The sequence below is a fragment of the Lolium perenne genome, chromosome 7 (genome assembly GCF_019359855.2).
Source record: "Lolium perenne isolate Kyuss_39 chromosome 7, Kyuss_2.0, whole genome shotgun sequence".
Taxonomy (NCBI): Eukaryota; Viridiplantae; Streptophyta; class Magnoliopsida; order Poales; family Poaceae; genus Lolium; species Lolium perenne.
In genome coordinates this window covers 41892772-41912527 of record NC_067250.2, presented here as the reverse complement: position 1 = coordinate 41912527, position 19756 = coordinate 41892772, and the positions used below count along the sequence as shown (strand labels likewise).

General features: G+C 44.6%; 1 protein-coding gene across 1 annotated transcript; it reads right to left on the bottom strand.

Annotated features, from left to right (window-relative positions):
- Positions 1–106: 106 nt before the first annotated feature.
- On the bottom strand, positions 107–19157 carry LOC127317714 (kinesin-like protein KIN-14L). Its single transcript, XM_051348312.2, has 23 exons — positions 18866–19157; positions 17926–18049; positions 17183–17269; positions 16915–17085; positions 16672–16778; positions 15851–15982; positions 15531–15709; positions 14900–15061; positions 14621–14712; positions 8248–8399; positions 7998–8171; positions 7133–7279; positions 6320–6505; positions 5370–5441; positions 4624–4679; positions 4309–4525; positions 3277–3468; positions 2967–3182; positions 2236–2586; positions 2063–2161; positions 1613–1753; positions 1353–1511; positions 107–864 (listed from the first exon to the last, which is right to left on the bottom strand). The coding sequence occupies exons 1-23, from the start codon at positions 19073–19075 to the stop codon at positions 424–426; spliced, it is 3867 nt and encodes a 1288-aa protein (XP_051204272.1). The 5' UTR covers positions 19076–19157; the 3' UTR covers positions 107–423.
- Between the last annotated feature and the right edge of the window lie 599 nt (positions 19158–19756).

Here is a 19756-nt window from a genome sequence, read left to right as displayed (position 1 = left end):
TGATGCTGCTTTGAATGATGCACTTGGTGAAAGAAAACTTTAAAACACTAAAAAAAATACTTCAACTTGACAAGATAGCAAAGCCGTACGCATAGCTCAGGTGAAGTGATCAAATGGTGCGTAGTGTGTTCAATTTCCTTGTCAAACTGTCAAAGCAATGCATAGTATATGGCTTAACTGCCTGACAGCCAAAACTGTTAACATTACAAGGACATCCATGAACTACTCAACTACAACAGCCTTGTATTCTCAATAATTGACCATCGAGAGGGTGGCAGGCAGAGAGACAAGATGCACTGCCTTTACCCAAATCAATGTTACAACATAGGCTTGCTCATGGTGTAAACAGAAAAAGGTTACACGGGATGCCCTCGAATGGCATCCATATACAACAACATATATTACTCTACAACTGAACTAACACTATGATCTGACGTCCTTGAAAACACCACCTCTCTCCATCTCCGCAACAATTTCTTTTAAGGCAGGTACTTTGCTAGCTAAAGTTCTGTACAGTCTAGAATACCTGGCTCTTGTACCATCGGCGGATCGTGCCAGAGCAAGCAAGCTGACTGCTTCTGGCAATTGCTCAAACAAACCTTTCATTTCCTCAAAGCCCATCTCTGCGAGAACAGATGGTCTTGGAACAACACGGATGACCTCACCACCTTTAGGTTCCTGAACTTTTTGATCAGCCTTGATGACCAGTTCGCAACTCGAATTTGCTCCACATTTTATGATGAAAGGTGCTGTTGTTCCCGTGTTAAACTGCAGCACGTTCCACTGTGAAACTTCGCTCTCTCCCAGCGTGTTGAAATTCGAGTTAGGATCAGTTGCAGGATCATCGGGATCTTCTTGGAGTGACTGTACATATACATGTTAGTCTTGCATCAGCTAAAGTTAAAGCAATATACAAAACTAAGATTTGGTGTTTCAGCTTTGTCATGCCAAGTTAGCTGTTGTGTTGATACAAAATCCTATCCCGCAATGAATAAGCTATATTAAAAGAACAACAAAAAGAAGCAAGGGTAGCTTATCATGTGTCTTAAGAATTCATTAACAACACAATTAGCTGGGATTTGACATGAAACATATTGCAAAATATAAGGTAGTATCAGATCCTAGTGTACGCGCAGAAACCTTAAGAGGGTGATGATTAGTTAACTTACATGTAAAGTTACAAATAAATTTTGCATCTGAAAGATCTAGAGTGACACTAAGACCTGGGATGTAGTGAATACTAGCTCACCGAGAAACAAAACCCTTCGTTATTTTAGCAAAACCCATTTCTGCTTGAGGGTGGAAATAAGTCTTTCTTTCAGGGAAAAGATATTGAGATACTATGTACATACCTCTACAGCGCTCCGTGCCTCCATGATCTGCTTCTGAGCACATGGATGATCAATGTCAAGAAGAGAAGGCATCTGTGCCAAGAGGTTATCCAATGATTCTAGCAATGCTTTCTTTTTGGATGTTCGCAATGGTCTTGAAGAGCTTTGTTTCATTACTTCCTATTGTCCCAAAGTGAACAAGCAAAGCATGATGTTAGTAACATGCTTCTCAATCAAACATAAAATGCAAGACAAATAGACCTGAATAGATAGCATCCGACCTTGACTTGCTTTAAGATGTTGTCTAAAGATATGAGAGATGCTAATCGTGCATCTTCAGCAGCAGTTGGAGGATTTCGGATAGGTGAACCACCTTCTTCTTTGGTTAACAAGGCAGTATCAGTACGCATTTGTTGCATGATCTGGTAAGAGTATGACACAGTTGAGATGTCACGAGTACATATATCCAGTGACATATCTAATTCTACGAACATATGAAAAGAGTGCAGAAATATGATTGCATCATACATCAGTGTGAATCCCACCAATGACTTGCCACTAGCAAACTAAGTGAACGATACAAATTTTGCATTAACATTTGAACTCTCAGCAGGTAGGGAGAAACTTATTCCATCACCAAAATTGAAACATAAATCACATGTATAGGCTCTTAATTTTGAAACACAAACCACGCGTAGAAAGCAAATAACTTATGAGGAAGATTTAGGTACCTTTCTTCTTTTATGATCGACAGACTCCAGAGCAGAGCGTAGCTTACTGACATGAACAGGATCGTCAGCCTCCTCTGTTGACAATGTGCCAGCTATGTCCTGCAATATTATGAAACCTAAGATATAATTGTACTGAAATTATTATACGAGAACATGAGGCAAGCAAGTAAAACCTTCAAATGTTGTAACTGTGATGTGTAAACACGCTTGGCGTATTCAGATAACAACTGGCCTAAAGCATCAGTGCTTGGGGGCTGCGCTGTACCAAGGCCAGCCATCCATCCATCCATAATAGCAGTAGATAACAATTCAAGCTGCCCTGCAGTTCCTCCAGCAACATCTCCACCAGTTACAGATAGAAAGTCAAAGTTCTCTGCAAGCCATGCTCGTATTTGACGTTGTAATTCACCAGCTGGTGTGTGAACAAAGAGAGCAGCTAAGGCCTTGTTTCCAATTGCAAAGGCCTTCGCTTCCTCAGTAATTTCCCGAAGCTTTCCTCCAGTGACATGTTGTCTCCAGGTCTCCTATAATGTTGCAATAGAACAAATTACTCGACGCTAGCAGGTATTAAGAACAAGCCATCCACCAAGAAGCATGCAAAAGATGCCAAGTCATTCACATCAGGCAGTGGAACCAATATATCAGCAACAAGTCCTAGTTTGACAGCCTGACAAGTGACAACACCAGATGACCTAAAACTGTACTGAAGCGATCATGCCATCAATAAAGCATAGGAACTCATCAGAACCAACTCCTACTACAAAAGGTAACTACACAGATTTCCAAAATGAAATAAATCTAATAGTAACATACACAAGCAATTTTCCCAGTGGGAAATGTACTGCTAACAATATGCTGCAAATATGCCTAAAAACAATATGCAACAAATAAAAATAAGACTTACCTCCTCAATCCCACGAAGTTTCAGAACAATCGAGGAGAATTTTGATTTCTTTTCCTGTTTAATGTTAACCTTGAAACCATGGACATTTTCATCAATTAGGGCAATTCGACCATGATCATGGTGGTAGCCAGGAGACCTGCCAGGACTACTTCCCCTGCTAGAACTTCTGCTCCGACCAGTACTTGATTTCTCCAAAAAACGTTCTATTGGAGAAACCTTTATGAAGGAAGAAAATACTCTAACAACATCAGTACAAGGGTTGGGGCGCATTTTTAGCTTAAAATGATAAAGCGAGAAAGCAGCATCACACCTTGATGGATTGAAGTTCAGGGGACCTAGCAAGCAAAGATCTAATGTATAATATCCTGACCCTTGAAACCAGCATGGTATCCATAACTTTTCTTGGTTCCATCTTGCGAATGAACGAGAAGACAGCATCTCGTATCTCAGCAAGTATCTCATGCTCCCTAGCAGCACCCGCTTTGATAACTGCAGCCAACACCTGCAAGCATATCATAATTATACAGTGCTCATGCACGGTAATCAAGATTAACTATGACCAGACTACCATGGAACTTCAAAATCGACTATGGTTTGACATATACCCACTGTAGCTTATAAACAGTAAAAAAATGCTAAATAGTTCAGACTTCAGACTTTATATGTAGTGCTCATATCAAGAACTGTATAAAATAGACCTCATATTACTCCTGCCCACTTAAACAAGACACAACACATCACATCAAGTTTTCTAGATATCTCGATGCAAGAAAAAAATTTACTGGCATCACTCTGCTGAACATGAAAATAGGACTATGATATCTGTTGACATGCACCCAGCAGCCCCACAGGCACTACTAAGGCAGCTGTAAAGTAAGCATCAACTTATGCTGATATTAACTTTATGGAGGATTTACTCTAACAAATTGGATATATTCTTGTGCGTAGAGAAATGATCAAAACATTCTTTTGAGATAGAGAAAAAATGCACAAGGCAGCAAAAGATGAAAATCAAAACAAACTGATAATTTGGCCACACTGTAGCCACCTAGATTCTTTGCAACTATGTTTTTAGCTAGTGCCACAGCCAGCCTAGTAAACGAGGACGTGAATCAAGTAGCAACTACACATCAGCATACTGACAGGTACTGGAGTTCCAATCCTCTGAATAAATCCCCTAGCAATCGAATGACCATCTGATGGAACTGTGCGTTCACTATGGGTCATAGCTTTGGTACAAGGCAAGGAACTCTTATAAGAAGAGAACAGAACCGGCTTAACAAGAGAACAGAACTTCTCTAAGTCCAATACGGACACTTTTTGTTAGAGTAGCATAACTGACCAGCATCAAAAGCTTATTTGCACCATCAGCTATTGCAGCAAATCCCTCAAAGTGATTAGGATCAAAATCCGCCAGTGCAGATGTAAGGTACTCCCCAGCAGGTGTAGTTTTTGCTAACTCGTTGCTTGATTTCACGATAGCTCCACTGTTCCCAGTTTTGTCCTGAGACTGTCTTGGTGGAAATACATCTGGTGATTGAGTTCTGGCACTATTGCTCCTGCAAATACAGTTGTAAGCGGAACACTATCACATACAATATTTATTTCGAAACACGGTGATTGACTGATGGTATGTGTATGTGTAGTAGTATTCTACCTTCCTATATCCCTTCCCTGAGCATTAGTAGTTTGGTTCGAAGATGGACTTGGAGCCTATGGACAAAAAGTTACAGCATGAGAACATCATAGCAAAATTTACAAATAAAGTTTTTGTTAAACTATATGCAAATACTGAAAGAATATGAAACCAAACGTTGTCACAATCAGTGTTTATAAAAAAGAAAGCTTCTTGGCATGGTTCAATTTGACACAGTACGCTGAAAGACACTGACAACAAGCAAACAATAGTGAATTTGAAACAACAACTCTTTGCCATTGTTGAATTTCTGCATTTGTTAAGTCAACATATCATATTAATCGGAACTGAAAAGGGGAAAAGGGAGAAGAGGCGATAGACAAACTAAGATATACACACAAATGTACCTAGATCACCCTAATTTAGATTGATACTGGCAAAGCATCACTTTCAGATTTAAAAAAGTATTATATTTAGGAACGGAGGTAGTAGAAGTTTAGTCACTTTACTTAATACTGCCTCCGTCCGGATATAATCGACGCGGAGGAAAGCTAGCTAGCGGAGAATGTATGCATGGGCGTGCGTCAATTAAAGAAGACCGGAGGTAGTACAAGTGAAGGTTAAGGTTGCCTCAACATGTACCACAAATGACTAATCTTAAAATATTTTCACAGGCAGTAAAGAAGTCCAGCAGATGGACAAAAAATAACACATAGGCTTAATAAACAGGTCCAACAATAGAATAAAGTGAAGACATTCCAGAACACCTGAGGAGAGCTTGCTAATCCTGATTTCTCTGTAAGTCTGTCGAAGAGCTTCTCATTCTCCTCATGCAGTTTCTACATTGATCAAGGCAAATGTTTCAGAGTTAAAACATTAAGGCAGACAAATGAATATCAAAGGTTCGTACAAAATTGAGATAAACGAAATGAAGAGACCAGAGAAGGACTTGAGAAATTGTGAGAGAGAACCCGGACAAGTAACAATGCACAGAACTTGAATCGTCTTAGCTTAAACATAACAAATAGAAGATACATATACAATCATAATAAGAAACTCCAAACGAACAGTAGTAGTGAAAGTGAGCTACAAGTCCAACCACCAAACTTGTTATTCAAAAGAACATTACGAATCAACTAGAATAAATGGAACAGGATGCAGATAGGTCTCCTCTAAAAGTAATGTGGAATTCAGGTGGTAAATGATATAAAAAAAATAGAGCTCAAAACATTAAGCTACCAGGTCTCCCAATCTGAGTAAAGAAACAGGGTGCATGGTAAATAAGTATAGCTTTACAACAGTTATAATGTATAATGTAGCTTTCTTATGGATGGGAACATGAAATGCAACCAGCCTACAGTGTTCTAAGATATTTGCTGTCCAGGTAGGATGGAAACTCCTAAGCTCGAGGCAGATGCATTTGAAATCCAAAGTATATAGTGAGTGCGCTCATCGCACGCACAACGATCAGTTTGACCAATAAAAATTTGCATAACTAGTTGCTGTCTATGGGTGGAAAGGAACTGGTAACTAGAAGTCCAGGGACCACTAATTTGTCAAACACACAAACTATGAAGGTAATTTCTGGTAATTACAGAATGAAACGCAAAGGCTTCTTTGCAAGCATATACTTCAAGCAAAAACCTCACATTTGCATGCATTCAGGCGGAACAAACAGTACATAGTGATGAAAGATAATCCCATAAAGTATCAATACCTCGATAAGGGCATCCCTCTTTGCCAGCTCTTCTTCAAGCCTTTTGGTCACTGACGATGAATCAGCAGTTGATTCTGTCATCTTTGGGGTTGAAATGACCGAAGCAGATTCAGACCCAACTGTTGATCTAGCATCGCTAGAGTTCAGAGCCTCATTAAGCTGAGACTCAATAGACTTAAGTTTTGCCTGCAAATTATAGGTACAAAATAAGCATGCCAGCTAAAATGTTAATAAAGTTGATATATGGTATTAGCCAAAATATATGGTATCAAGATATATATACGCAAATTTAAATTCAATTGGGCATAACAGAATGTTAGTAAAGTTGATATATGGTATTACCCAAAATGAGAGTCTAGAAAATATCATTATACATGGGTGTAATGCTTAAAAATATGCATTATCGGCTTCAATATTCAGTAAGCACGATTTTTTATGGCTATACTTTAAGAAGCAGATACCCTTTGGATGTGACATGTCCCCCATGTCATAGTCATGTTTTGACATGGAGACAACACGTGCAAAATAAAAATGCACTACCAATGTTGTAGGTTGTTGCTTATATTTACATTATCACATGGAGCAAAGAACAATAGCCAAATTTAGTGAACCACTTATTACGCAAAAATAAAAAATCTTAGCTTTTTAGTAGTGCAGTAGTGGACAGAGAAAGAACTTCAATGAAGATTAACAATAGCACTAATCAAGATAAAATTCTGAAAAGGAAGCTGTGATAGTTTGAACAAGACTTTGCTTATGTCAAACTCAACAAATATATAATACTAAAAGATAAGAAATGGATTAACATTTAACCTGTAGCGATTGAATTGTTAAATCGCGCTCACGCATCTTCATTTTCTGCTCTTGTTCAGCTTCCAGGAGACGGGAAATCTGGTCCCTTAGCTGATTATTCTGCTCTTTCTCAATCTTGTGCTTGTCAGCGAGCATTAAATTTTCAGACTGTGATAAATAGCAAGACAACTAAATGTCAATTACCTTCACTATTTAATATGAGACTGCAGGTTGGGTATCCCAAACATTACAAAGTGAACCACAGTTAGGAGTTAGGACTCGGGACATCCTATAATCACATATCTTGATGGCATATAAATAACATAAATTATTATGAGAACACAAATACACCATAAGTATAACAGGTGTAAGACCAACAATGAACAAATGTAGCTTTTCCAGCAGCTAGAATAAAATCTCACTACACAGAGTTAAATACAAGGTAGGCTTTAATACCCACTGCAACTATTAAATACTTAAACTTCCATAATTAATTGAACTTAAATTAATTGTTACCAGCACCAGGAAACTAGATTACCCTCTTTTGTTTCAAAATTCAAGTTATTTCATACAATGTCCAAATACCCATATTTGAAGATTACTTTTTAACATGTTATTATAAGATGCAAAGTATGTACAATGACATCCAAGTACCTCTGATGACAAATTTACTGGGTTGAAAAACTACATACTTTGTGTATACTATTGTCAATATTATAAGTGTTCATTGCACACTTCAAGTGACATATGTTAAGACTTAAGAAAGATGAAATATTATCCAAATGCCGGGGGCCACAGTAACAGAATTGTCTAATCAGTCATAGTTGACTGAGATTTGTTTGATTCCAAATAACAGCATGGGTGAAATATTCTCAGTAGTACTAACCTTCAGATCATTTTGCAGTGTAGAAGATACTCCCGAGGCCTTCTCTACTTCATTGAAGAGCAGTGTGCATTGGTCGTTTGACTCTTTGAGAGAAAGTTTTAACCCCAAAACTTCTTGCCTCAAGTCTGAAACCTCCTTTTCTTTCTCATGCAATTCTTTACGCGAATCATTTGCCTAAAAATAAAATAGAAACATGATTACAAAAAGTAATGGAAGTATGGTGCCATGCAAATATCGATCAAACCCATACCACGTCTCTCCATTTCTTGATAGTATCACGATTTCCAAGGCTCAGTTCAGCATTTCTTGCTCTGGAAGAAAAACTGAGTGTGGACAAAGTTCTAGACAAATTTGAAGCACTTGGACTTACATGCACAACTAACAAAATTTTCGAGCTGCTTCCTGCACAAATGAAGGAATAAAGCTAAGAATGGTAGGAGGTGGAAGCTTGCTTATAGTCTTACTGCCTCTGTTTAATGCTTAGGGCACCATTTGCCCTTCAGCCTTTTCAAATATACATGGACCCTAGAAAAACTATGAGTATCTAAATATGTGCATGGTACATCTGTAGTATTGTTTAAGACAGGTATGCAAGCTAATGTTTTATCCTATTATGTTGATTTCACATAAATTACCATTTCTCCGTGTGTGAAAGTAAGGTGGGGCTTATGTAACGAAACAAATGGATGACATATAGTTTGCTTCCTACGAAGCAGGTGCCCATTTCCAAGAATCAACCCTGGATCACCAAACGTGATAGCTATGATGAAGTATCCAGTGCATCCTTCCTTTCAGTGCAGCGGTGCTACACATTGTTGTTTAATCAGTTGCTAGTAGAGTAGTAGTAGCAAGTTTGCTTAGCCTCAAATAAGAATGCACTTGTATGTGCATGACTTAGTAGTAGTAGTTGGCTTAGTGTGAACAGAATCTGTGCATGACGGCTAGGACAGCAAGTAGAGCAAGTGGACACGATGGCAAGATAAGCTGCAGGTGATAACTGCCAAAGCTGCAATGAGATAAGCTGCAGGAGATAAAAACTGCAGTGCAGGGATATGACGGCTTGACATTTTGGCTTCCAACAGTCAAAGGTTCACACCTAGGATAGTTGTACGTGAGCTGTTCTATGAAGCTCACTACTAGTATAAATAAGCCCCATATGTATCAGTCCAGGATACCAAGCAGTAACCAAGTGAGTGAAGAAAACGCAGCAACTTTGAGCTGCTCCAAACTGCTCGTGTCATTCAGTTCTATTTGAGTCTGTGTGTCCACTATATGTGTGAGTGGCAACAACTCTAAGTAGTAGAGCTGTCAATTGGTATCAGAGCAACCTGGGAGATGTCGGCACCACCACCTCTCCAGCAGCGGCGTGCGTCCGCAACCCCTCCTCCGGCAAACGAGCGACGGCGATCGCCAAGTCGGGGACGGAGCAGGGTGCGACACGGCGGGGGCGAGGTCGTGGTACAGCGGGAGGTGATCCGCGAGATGACTAGCGGCGGAGGCGGCGGTACGAGCCTCGTCTTCCCGATGCTCAAGCGCGGAGACTACACCAACTGGGCCATGGTGATGGAGGTGAACCTGCAAGCGGCATCGCTCTGGGACGCGATCGAGGACGCCGCAGTCTCTCGGCGAGAGGACAAGCAGGCCTTGGCGGCACTGCTCCGCTCCACTCCACCCGAGATGCATCCGATGCTGATCGGGAAGGGGAGCGCCAAGGCGGCGTGGGAGGCGATCAAGGTGCAACACCAGGGCAACGATCGTGTGCGCGATTCACGCGTGCGGCGGCTCCGGACGGAATTCGAGACGATCGCCTTCAAGAATGGCGAGCGCATCGACGAGTTCGGGTTGCGCATCACGAACCTCGCCGCCACCATGCGCTCCCTCGGGATACGTGCGATGATGAGAGGATAGTAAGGAAATTCCTCTCTGTCGTCCCAAATCAGTTTGTGCAGATCGCTTTCTCGATGGAGACGATGATGAACCCGGCCACACTCACCGTGGAGGAGGTTGTCGGACACCTTCGGGCCGTCGAGGATCGCCTGAATCCTGAGCAGGGCACCACTGCCTCCGGCGGCAACTTGTTGCTGACAGAGAAGCAGTGGGAGGACAGAAGGAGGAAGCAGCGGGGCGGCGACTCTAGCGGGAACGGTGGCGGTGGACAAAGGGGTGGCAAGCCGCCGCCCAAGTCCTCGCTATCGCAAGGCTCCAGCGGCAACGCTGACCGCGTAAACTGCCACTATTGTGGCAAGAAGGGGCACTGGAAGCGTGACTGCCGCAAGAAGCAGCGCGACGAAGCTGCTGCGGCGGCGCACCTGATCCAGGACGAGTATGGCGGAAAAGCAGACCCGGAGCTGCACATGGCCACCGTCGTCGAGCCCGCATCTCCTGCACCGCTCGTGCAGGCCTCCTCGACATCGGTGATCCACGCACTTGCGCCTACGGGGGAGCGGGTGTATCTCAACGAGGAGCGCGCCCGCGTCGTGTTCGAGCGCACGGCGCACGACAACGACGCGGCGTGGTACCTCGACACGGGAGCGTCGAACCACATGACCGGCGACGACGAGCGTCTTCGCCGAGCTGGGCTGAGGCTGTCTCCGGCAAGGTGCGCTTCGGCGATGGATCGGTTGTCGACATCTGCGGCCGCGGAACCGTCCTCTTCGTCATCAACAACGAGCGACATCACGAGCTGGCCAGCGTGTACTGGATCCCACGGCTCAAGTCGAACATCGTCAGCATTGGGCAGCTAGACGAGCTCGGGTACCCCACCCACGTCGAGCACGGCTACATGGAGGTCCGCGATCGTGCCAAGGTCCTGATCGCCAAGGTGCCAAGGACGACGAACAGACTCTACGTGGCGCAGCTCCAAATCGTGCGACCCGGTGTGTGCGGCGGCGCATGCCAATGACGACGCGTGGCGCTGGCACTCACGCTTCGTCCATCAGAGCTTCGATAGCCTCGAGAAGATGTCGAGGAAGGGAGTGGTGCGCGGTCTCCCCACCATCAGCCATGCCGAGCAGCTTTGCGAAGCCTGCATCGCGGGGAAACACCGACGCTCCCCATTTCCTGCAGCAACCAAGTACCGTGCCACGACGCCTCTTGAGCTCGTGCACGGTGACCTCTGCGGTCCAATCTCGCCAGCAACACCGGGAGGGAAGAAGTACTTCCTCTTGCTCGTCGATGACAATAGCCGGTACATGTGGCTGTACCGCTCGGAGTCGAAGGATGAGGCAGTGCGGCAATTCGGCGTTTCCAGGCCGAGACGGAGAAGGAGACGCAGCGTCCTCTGCGCGTGCTCCGCACTGATCGGGGCGGCGAGTTCACGGCGAACGAGTTCGCCGAGTGGTGCGCAGAGCATGGCGTCCAGCGTCACCTCACTGCCCCCTATTCTCCACAACAGAATGGGGTAGTGGAACGGCGGAACCAGACGATCGTCGGCGCCGTCCGGAGCATGCTCAAGGCGAAATCCGTCCCAGCCAAGTTCTGGGGAGAAGCGGCGGCAACAGCGGTGTTCGTCCTGAACAGATCCTTGACAAGGAGCCTGGAAGGGAAGACACCATTTGAAGCCTGGTATGGCAGAAAACCTAGCGTTCACTTTCTTCGCGTGTTCGGCTGCAAGGCATACGCGAAGGAGACGAAACCAGGCTTGAAGAAGCTCGATGACCGCAGCCGCCCGATGGTGATGCTTGGATATGAGGAAGGAAGCAAGGCGTATCGCCTGTATGACCCGGAGAAGAAGTGCCTCCATGTCTCCCGCGACGTCATCTTCGATGAGGCCGCGAGCTGGGATTGGGGAGAGCACAACGACTGCGCTGCCACTCTCGCTGTGGAGAGTTGGACAATGTCGCAACCAACGGCAGCACCGCCGGAGAAACCAGCTGAAGTGGCACCTGCATCAAGCTCTCCTTCGCCATTACCACAGGCATCATCGACTCCGACTGGGCCGCCATTGGTGGGTTCGCCCATCTCTGCACCATCAGGCGAGCCCGTGCGTTTTGTCTCTCCACCAGCAGATGGAGGCATCGAGAATCTGGATGCCGGCGTTGACCCAAGCCTCGCTCGCTACCGCAGCATTCGAGACTTCCTCAACCCAGATGAGGAGAATCCAGGGCGAGCGGAGCGCCTCCTCCTCACTCCCACAGGCGAGCCAGCAACGCTCGTCGAGGCCGAAGGAGACGAAGATTGGCGGTTCGCCATGGTCGATGAGCTGCAGTCAATCGAGGAGAACCAGACATGGTCGCTTGTTGATCTACCGCCGGGTCACAAGCCCATCGGATTGAAGTGGATCTTCAAGTTCAAGCGCGACGCCGATGGTCACGTCCTCAAGCACAAGGCCAGGCTCGTCGCGAAGGGATACGATCCGGCGGCCGGATTGACTTCGATGAAGTCTTTGCCCCGTGGCGCGGCGGACTCTGTCGGAGCTCGATCGCCGTCGCTGCCCAATTCAAGTGGGAGGTCCACCACATGGACGTGAAGACAGCATTCCTCAACGGTGATTTGGGGGAGGAAGTGTATGTGACTCAGCCGCCAGGATTCGTCGACGGCAACAACTCGAGCAAGGTGATGCGCCTCCACAAGGCACTCTACGGTCTCCGTCAGGCCCCGCGCGCATGGAACACCAAGCTCCATGCCGTGTTGGTGTCACTCGGTTTCGTACGGAGTGCTTCGGAGCATGCCGTGTACACTCATGGAGAGGGTGACTCACGGCTCCTGCTCGGCGTCTACGTCGACGATCTCGTCGTCACAGGAGGAAGCACCACTGCAATCTCAAGCTTCAAGCAGCAGATGTGCAGCCAGTTCAAGATGAGCGACACAGGCTTGCTCACTGCAGCACAGGCATCGAGGTATGTCGGGCTCTGGCCACATCACGGCTAGACGGAGCGCCTTCGCAGCGAAGGTGCTCGAAAAGCGAGCATGGCTGATTGCAACGCAGCTCATGTGCCGATGGAGCCAAGGCTGAAGCTCTCGAAGAGGAGCACGAATCCTCCTGGTCGACGTCACGGCCCCATGCGTAGCATTGTCGGCGATCTGCGTTACCTCGTGCACACGAGGCCGGACATTAGCTTCGCCGTTGGCATGGTGAGTCGCTTCATGGAAGCGCCCACCACGAGCACCCGAGTCTTGTGAAGCACTGCTCCGCTACATTGCGGGGACGATCGACACCGGCTGTTCGTTCTCCTCCGCGCCGAAGGTGCACACACGATCGGCTACGGCGATGCGAGATCACGGCTGGTGATATCGATGACAGGAAGAGTACCACGGTACACTCTTCTTCTTCGGAAATTGCCCGATGTCATGGCGAGCGAAGCAAAGGGTGGTGGCATTGTCATCCTGCGAGTCCGAGTACATCGCAGCGGCGACGACGGCGTGTCAAGGTGTTTGGCTCGGCCGTCTGCTCGGCGACTTCTTTGGGATCTGCTCCTCTCGTCGCCGATCTGCTTGTGGACAATAAGTCTGCGATCCAACTGTGCAAGAATCCAGTGTACCATGACCGTAGCAAGCACATCGACACGCGGTACCACTACATCAGGGACTGCATTGAGGATGGAACTGTCACGGTCGAGTACATCGGCACAGAAGACCAACTCGCAGATATTCTGACCAAGGCACTTGGTCGTGTTCAGTTTCAAAATCTGCGAGAAAGAATTTGCGTCATCAACCTCTACCGCAACTAGATTAGGGGGAGAATTGTTGTTTAATCAGTTGCTAGTAGAGTAGTAGTAGCAAGTTTGCTTAGCCTCAAATAAGAATGCACTTGTATGTGCATGACTTAGTAGTAGTAGTTGGCTTAGTGTGAACAGAATCTGTGCATGACGGCTAGGACAGCAAGTAGAGCAAGTGGACACGATGGCAAGATAAGCTGCAGGTGATAACTGCCAAAGCTGCAATGAGATAAGCTGCAGGAGATAAAAACTGCAGTGCAGGGATATGACGGCTTGACATTTTGGCTTCCAACAGTCAAAGGTTCACACCTAGGATAGTTGTACGTGAGCTGTTCTATGAAGCTCACTACTAGTATAAATAAGCCCCATATGTATCAGTCCAGGATACCAAGCAGTAACCAAGTGAGTGAAGAAAACGCAGCAACTTTGAGCTGCTCCAAACTGCTCGTGTCATTCAGTTCTATTTGAGTCTGTGTGTCCACTATATGTGTGAGTGGCAACAACTCTAAGTAGTAGAGCTGTCACACATGTCAAAAACTCAAAACTGCAATCAAGCAAGCATGAAATTTTCTATTGGAAGTAAAGATGGTGAGGGTGTCCTATGGCCTCACATCCTTTCAAACTACTGAGTTAAACCCAGTACAAACTGTAAGAAGAAAATGGAGAATACAAGATATCCGTCCCTTAATAATTATTATATTTCTTCTTTTTAGAACTCTTGAATTTAGATTTATGTAATTAGTCTCTGTTATTCTTATCATGTGGATCTAGTTTTTATTGGAACTATGAGGCATAACGGGCTGATTTTGCATATACAATCTAAAAAATTATTAAGAATTCTTATGTGGGGAGTAAAGAAGCAGGGATTTGATGGATACACCCTTCAGGAACAGGCTCCTTCTTTGTACTTAGGGTCTTAGGCCAACGATCATAAAGTAATAGCCTAACAGGGAAAGAAACTATTACCAAGAGAGTCAGCTAAGATTTGTGTAAGTCTTGAATTTCCAGACAGAACAGGCTCCTTCTTTGCACTTAAAGAGGCCAAAGCATCACCCAACCTGTCCATAACAAAACCCAGAGCAATTTTTATATAATAGGAAAAAGTTTATCATGGAAACAATGTGCGCCATTGAAAGGTAGCATATCACGTTACACTGAATAGGCCACTGAAAATCAAATCACCAATGAGGGACTGCGCAAAATAATCATCAAACAGGAAACATGGTTGCAAGTCAAGCTACTTACGCAGAAAGTGACTTTGAGACATGCAAACAGTCTGTTACATCATCTCTATTGGCATCTTCTTCGAGAAGGCATTCGCTTGCTGGCAGATCCACTAGAGAAAGCTTACTGTATAGGTGTTCTCCTGTTACATAATTTCTGTAGTGTATATGGATGGTAATGATCCTGAAAAGGGAAGGAGACTCTTAGTACTCTGCTGAAAAGGTACTAGTACATGAAGGGGAAAAAAGATTGAAAGAATTATCCAAATAGTGGTTTGGGAAAAGTGTCTTTGTACAAAAAGTTCCGCAGTTCCAATGACGAGAGCACAGAGCAAGAGCAACAATAGAAAATGCAATGTTATGTTTCTTCAAAATGAATGAACCTAGAACAGATGAACATCTGTTTCATCTTCAAATAGGCACCAATGAAGGTTAAAATATACATAACCTATGGTTGAGCTAATGAGAACCAGAAACAAGATTAGCCTGAACCAGGAAAAGCATGCCCATTTCAAATCTTTGTCCAACAAATGCAGTTGAGTTCAAACCAGACCTTACGTGCAGAATTCATGGTAAAGAAAGGATATTCAATTTAGAAAACATCAGTGTTATGGGGGATGGGTGGAGGGAAACAATAGCACTTGTTCACATACAGGTGAGATACCATGGCCTTCACTGAATTTACAGACTGATTTTGAAGTGCTGTCTTTAGGGCTCCAGAAAATTCCAATGGATTCTCAACCTTCTCCTGCACAAGTTCCACAAAGGAATCTTGCACACCCATGCGAACTTTTGGGACCGTGCTTCTAGATTCTGTCAGCAGATCCCGAACCTGTGTGGAAAGAACATATGCCATCAAGCTGTGATGATACCGACTATACAAGGAAACTGCAGTCATATTAACTTGACACGGAACAATAGCTAGATGATCATTCTAAAATCCAATAATCCGCTAACAAAGATGTATTTGCACCTGATCATTGTAGAGTTCACATGCAGTAAAATAGAAGTTGAAGTGAGAGGTGGATGTAGTATCTGAGTTTGAAAGATCAAATAGCTCCTCAAAGCATCGCAGATATAAACCACGATCATGGCTAGATCCTTCCTGAAAATGATGAAAAAAATAGTTTTAGAGTGTTCCATGTACAAATTTGAATAAATATCAGGCAAGCGCATAGCAAGAAATGCGAACTTCTACTTCTTGTTCAACAGTACTGGGGTTAGATAGATCAGATTTTACCAAACAACAAAGTAATTCTGAGACACCAGTGTTACCAGTTAAAGTCACCAAAATATTATAGTTACCATTAAAGGTATATAAGTGCTATTTCAGAAGCGCCACTGCATTTCTTTGTGAAATGATTTGCACTCATCATTCCAATGCATTCAATACATGAGCTGCATATTTTTTTCTTTATTAAGGGACATGAGCTACATGATTAACTAAGACACAGGTTGGTAAATTATTGACTACTGCACCGTGCAAAAAGTGTGATGACAGACTTCATAATGCATATATTTTTCAGGAAAATCATGTTAGGTTCCATTAGTGATTTAACGCTATGCAATGTGCTATGGGCATGTCATAGTGAATATATCTGCCATACCAAGATGTCGCAGTTTTTATCATTATATTCGTAGGAAACAATTCAGACATGGCAAGATCCAAAAAATGGTAGGTCCAAACAGAATTCTAAAACTAAGCATGACATCAGTGCTACCTAAACACTCTGCACTCTTAGAATGTACAAGTTCATGGAAAAATATTATAAACACATCAGAGTAGATGAAGACCAGTGTATGTGTCTTTCCAGAGCGGCTTTGACCATAGGCGAATATGGAGATATTGTGGCCATCCAAGGCAGATTGCACGAACGGTTGAACATCATGGAAAAGTTCACCTTGGAAGCATTTGAGTGACAGAATCAGTGTAAAGAATAAAAGATGTAGTCATGATTTGCGCAACTAGCACTTATTAGTAACATCCCACATGGCCCACCATCCACAGGGGAGAACATGGAAACACATAAATCTTACCTTGCCCAATGTGGGGTCCATATACCCTGTCAAACTCATAATCCTTCTTAGGGTTGGTTAAAGACTCATCTCCAGTGTTTACTCGGATAGTAAAATCATCTGGAAACTCAACTGCTGATGGACCCTCATCTTCAAATAATGGTCTGCTACGGCAGAACACTTTGACGTTGCCTAAAAGATGTTTGTAATTATGACTAATGCCAAGAAAGACTCAATCAACAAAGATGAGTTGTGTGTAGGTCAGGCAATACAGGAGATAGTACAGTACCTTTCAAGGTCAGCAAGTCATTGAAAAGCCTTTTCTTCTCATTAATCAACGGAGTGATTCTAGTTTCAGTTTCAAGTGCAGCTTCATCTACAACAGCAAAAGATATGATCTCAATGGAAACAATGCTAAACATAGATGTGTAACACAACAGAGTGCAGGCCTGCGGTGCATGAAGAAGCATGATTCTCTATTCATTTGAACTATTTACAGTGTGTGATTGGAAAGAAAAAAAAAGTGCCCTTAGAACATGAGATGAACCAGGCAAACCAAAGTCGGTTGTTATGTTATTTAACTGCTCAGGAACATCATCTTATTACCAGTGGGTTAGTGCAATTACCTATTAATAGTTTCAGTCACAACTATAGAAAAAGCGACTTATATGCCCTATTCACTATAGTTGCAGCATATTCCAGCAAAACTTAAAACCACCTCTTCAAAACAGAGCATGAGTATGTGAATATGACAGTTCAGATAAACCACTTCAAATTACAAGCATGGAAACACCATATTACAGCAGTATGAGCCAACAAACTAAATTCCACTGCAAGTGTATGACTTCTTGTATGTGCCTCCAAAACACAATACTAACTACCAAGGGAAAACTGCTCTCAAGATTAATACTATTAACAAGGAAAACATACATAACTGGATGTGAATCGATGGTTAAGCAGGCTGGCTCATTAACACAAGGGAACCAAGGTTGTTACTAAACTGAAAGACACTAGAAGAGGTATTGAGCTTACCTAGTTTTCGAGTTCTATCTGCAAGAAATCCAAGATATCGAGTGACGCGGCCGAGTTTTGCATTGGAATACTCGAGAAGGTCACTAGCTTCTTGTCTAAGTTCCAGGCAGTCCTCTCTAGCAAGCTACAAGTGCAATTTGCAAATGAAAGTTTTCAGATATGAGTAAGTGCCAACAGAAACAGAAACAAGAAGAAAACAGCATGGATCGATTGAATACATAAATTAAATGATGTTGATGTGATATAATCATCATAACTCTAGTATTTGCAACATTTAACAAGAATGGTCGCTGGCATGTTTTTATCTGAAAGTTTTCAGATATGACTAAGTGCCAACAGAAACAGAAACAGAAACAGGAAGAAAACAGCGTGGGTTGATTGAATACATAAATTAAGTCGTGTCAATGTGATATAATCATCATAACTCTGGTATATGCAACATTTAACAAGAATGGTGGCTGGCATGTTTTTTATGTGGAAGCATATTTGAAAGCGCCAACAGTAAATCGAGGTCGAGTTTGTTTGCACTCGTCGTTCCTAGTGAACAGGTAACTCTATCGCTTCAGTTGCCACACAAGCACAGTTGTAAATTAAATTAAATCGTAGCAGTCATCATGTCCTAGAACAATATAAACGTGCTCAAATTCTGTTCACCAACCAAACAAATTTCAACAATACAAACTAGAAATGCACTGGTAGGTCGAGCTCTAAATAACCTTAAGTAATATGCCCCAGCTAATGAATCAAAAGGGGACATCGAATCGAAGCGAATAGGTATAAGCCCGAAATGCCTCGCTGGACGGATGCGAAACACACAAACGGCAGCAACATCCATCCCACTCGAACGACGCCAGGCAGAGCGGAGGGAAACCCGAGCTAGAACCAGGCGCTACGAGCAGCGCACTAGAACGAGGAGTAGAGCCGCGAAGGTAGCACGCACCTGGACGCTGTCTGCGAGCTGGTCGAGGCGGTCGGCGACGGGCATGAAGCCGAGCACGCGGGGCGGGCCCCCCTCGGAGGAGGAGCGGCCCGCCATGGCGGTGGGCGGCGCGCGGGGCATGGCGGTGGGCGGCGCGAGCGGCGCCGGCTGCGGCTGCGGCGGCTGGAAGGACGGGACGTCCCACGACCAGCCCCCGCGCGCGTCCGCCATTGGCGCCGGAAACCCTAGATCGAGGGCGGCGGGGAGGAGGCTGGGGTTTTGGGGCCGCCGCGGGGGCGGGGCGGGGCGAGGCGGGGGGGAGGAGGCGGTGGTGGTGGACGGAGGAGGAGGCGGGGGCGCCTCTATTCCGCCTCTTCTCCTCTATCTATCGCTTCGAGGTTGGGGAGAGGACAGGGGCCAGAAATTTTCCTTGCGCTTTTCGCATTTCGCTGCGTTGTTTTGTTCCGTTCCCCTCGTTCGGGGGCGCCCGATGGGGAAGCTTTTCGGCATCGGTTTTTGTTCTTGCTTGGGCTTTGCCTCGCCTGTGGTTTGAATCCACTCCCCTGGGCCCCTCCCGTGCGGGACCGGGGGCGTAAATGCTCGGCGTACTACCCGACGAGGAAACGGTGCAGGTGACCACCAAACGCACGGAGGTATTGAATGGACTTCCTTTGAGAAACCTGCGTGGAGTGAATGAAACCGTGCGTACGAACTAGCTGTGCTGTACTGCTGCGAGGAAAGAAACCGCGGAGAGTCCTTCAAATACTCAAAATGGATACGGAGTACCAAAAATGTCGCTTTCTTTTGTTTCGTTCAGATGTCTTTTCCTTTCTTTCTTTTTTTTGCGTGGAAAAATCATTTCCATTTTGCACAAGTTTTTTTTGTTTTTTGCACAAGTTAGCAAACTAGATT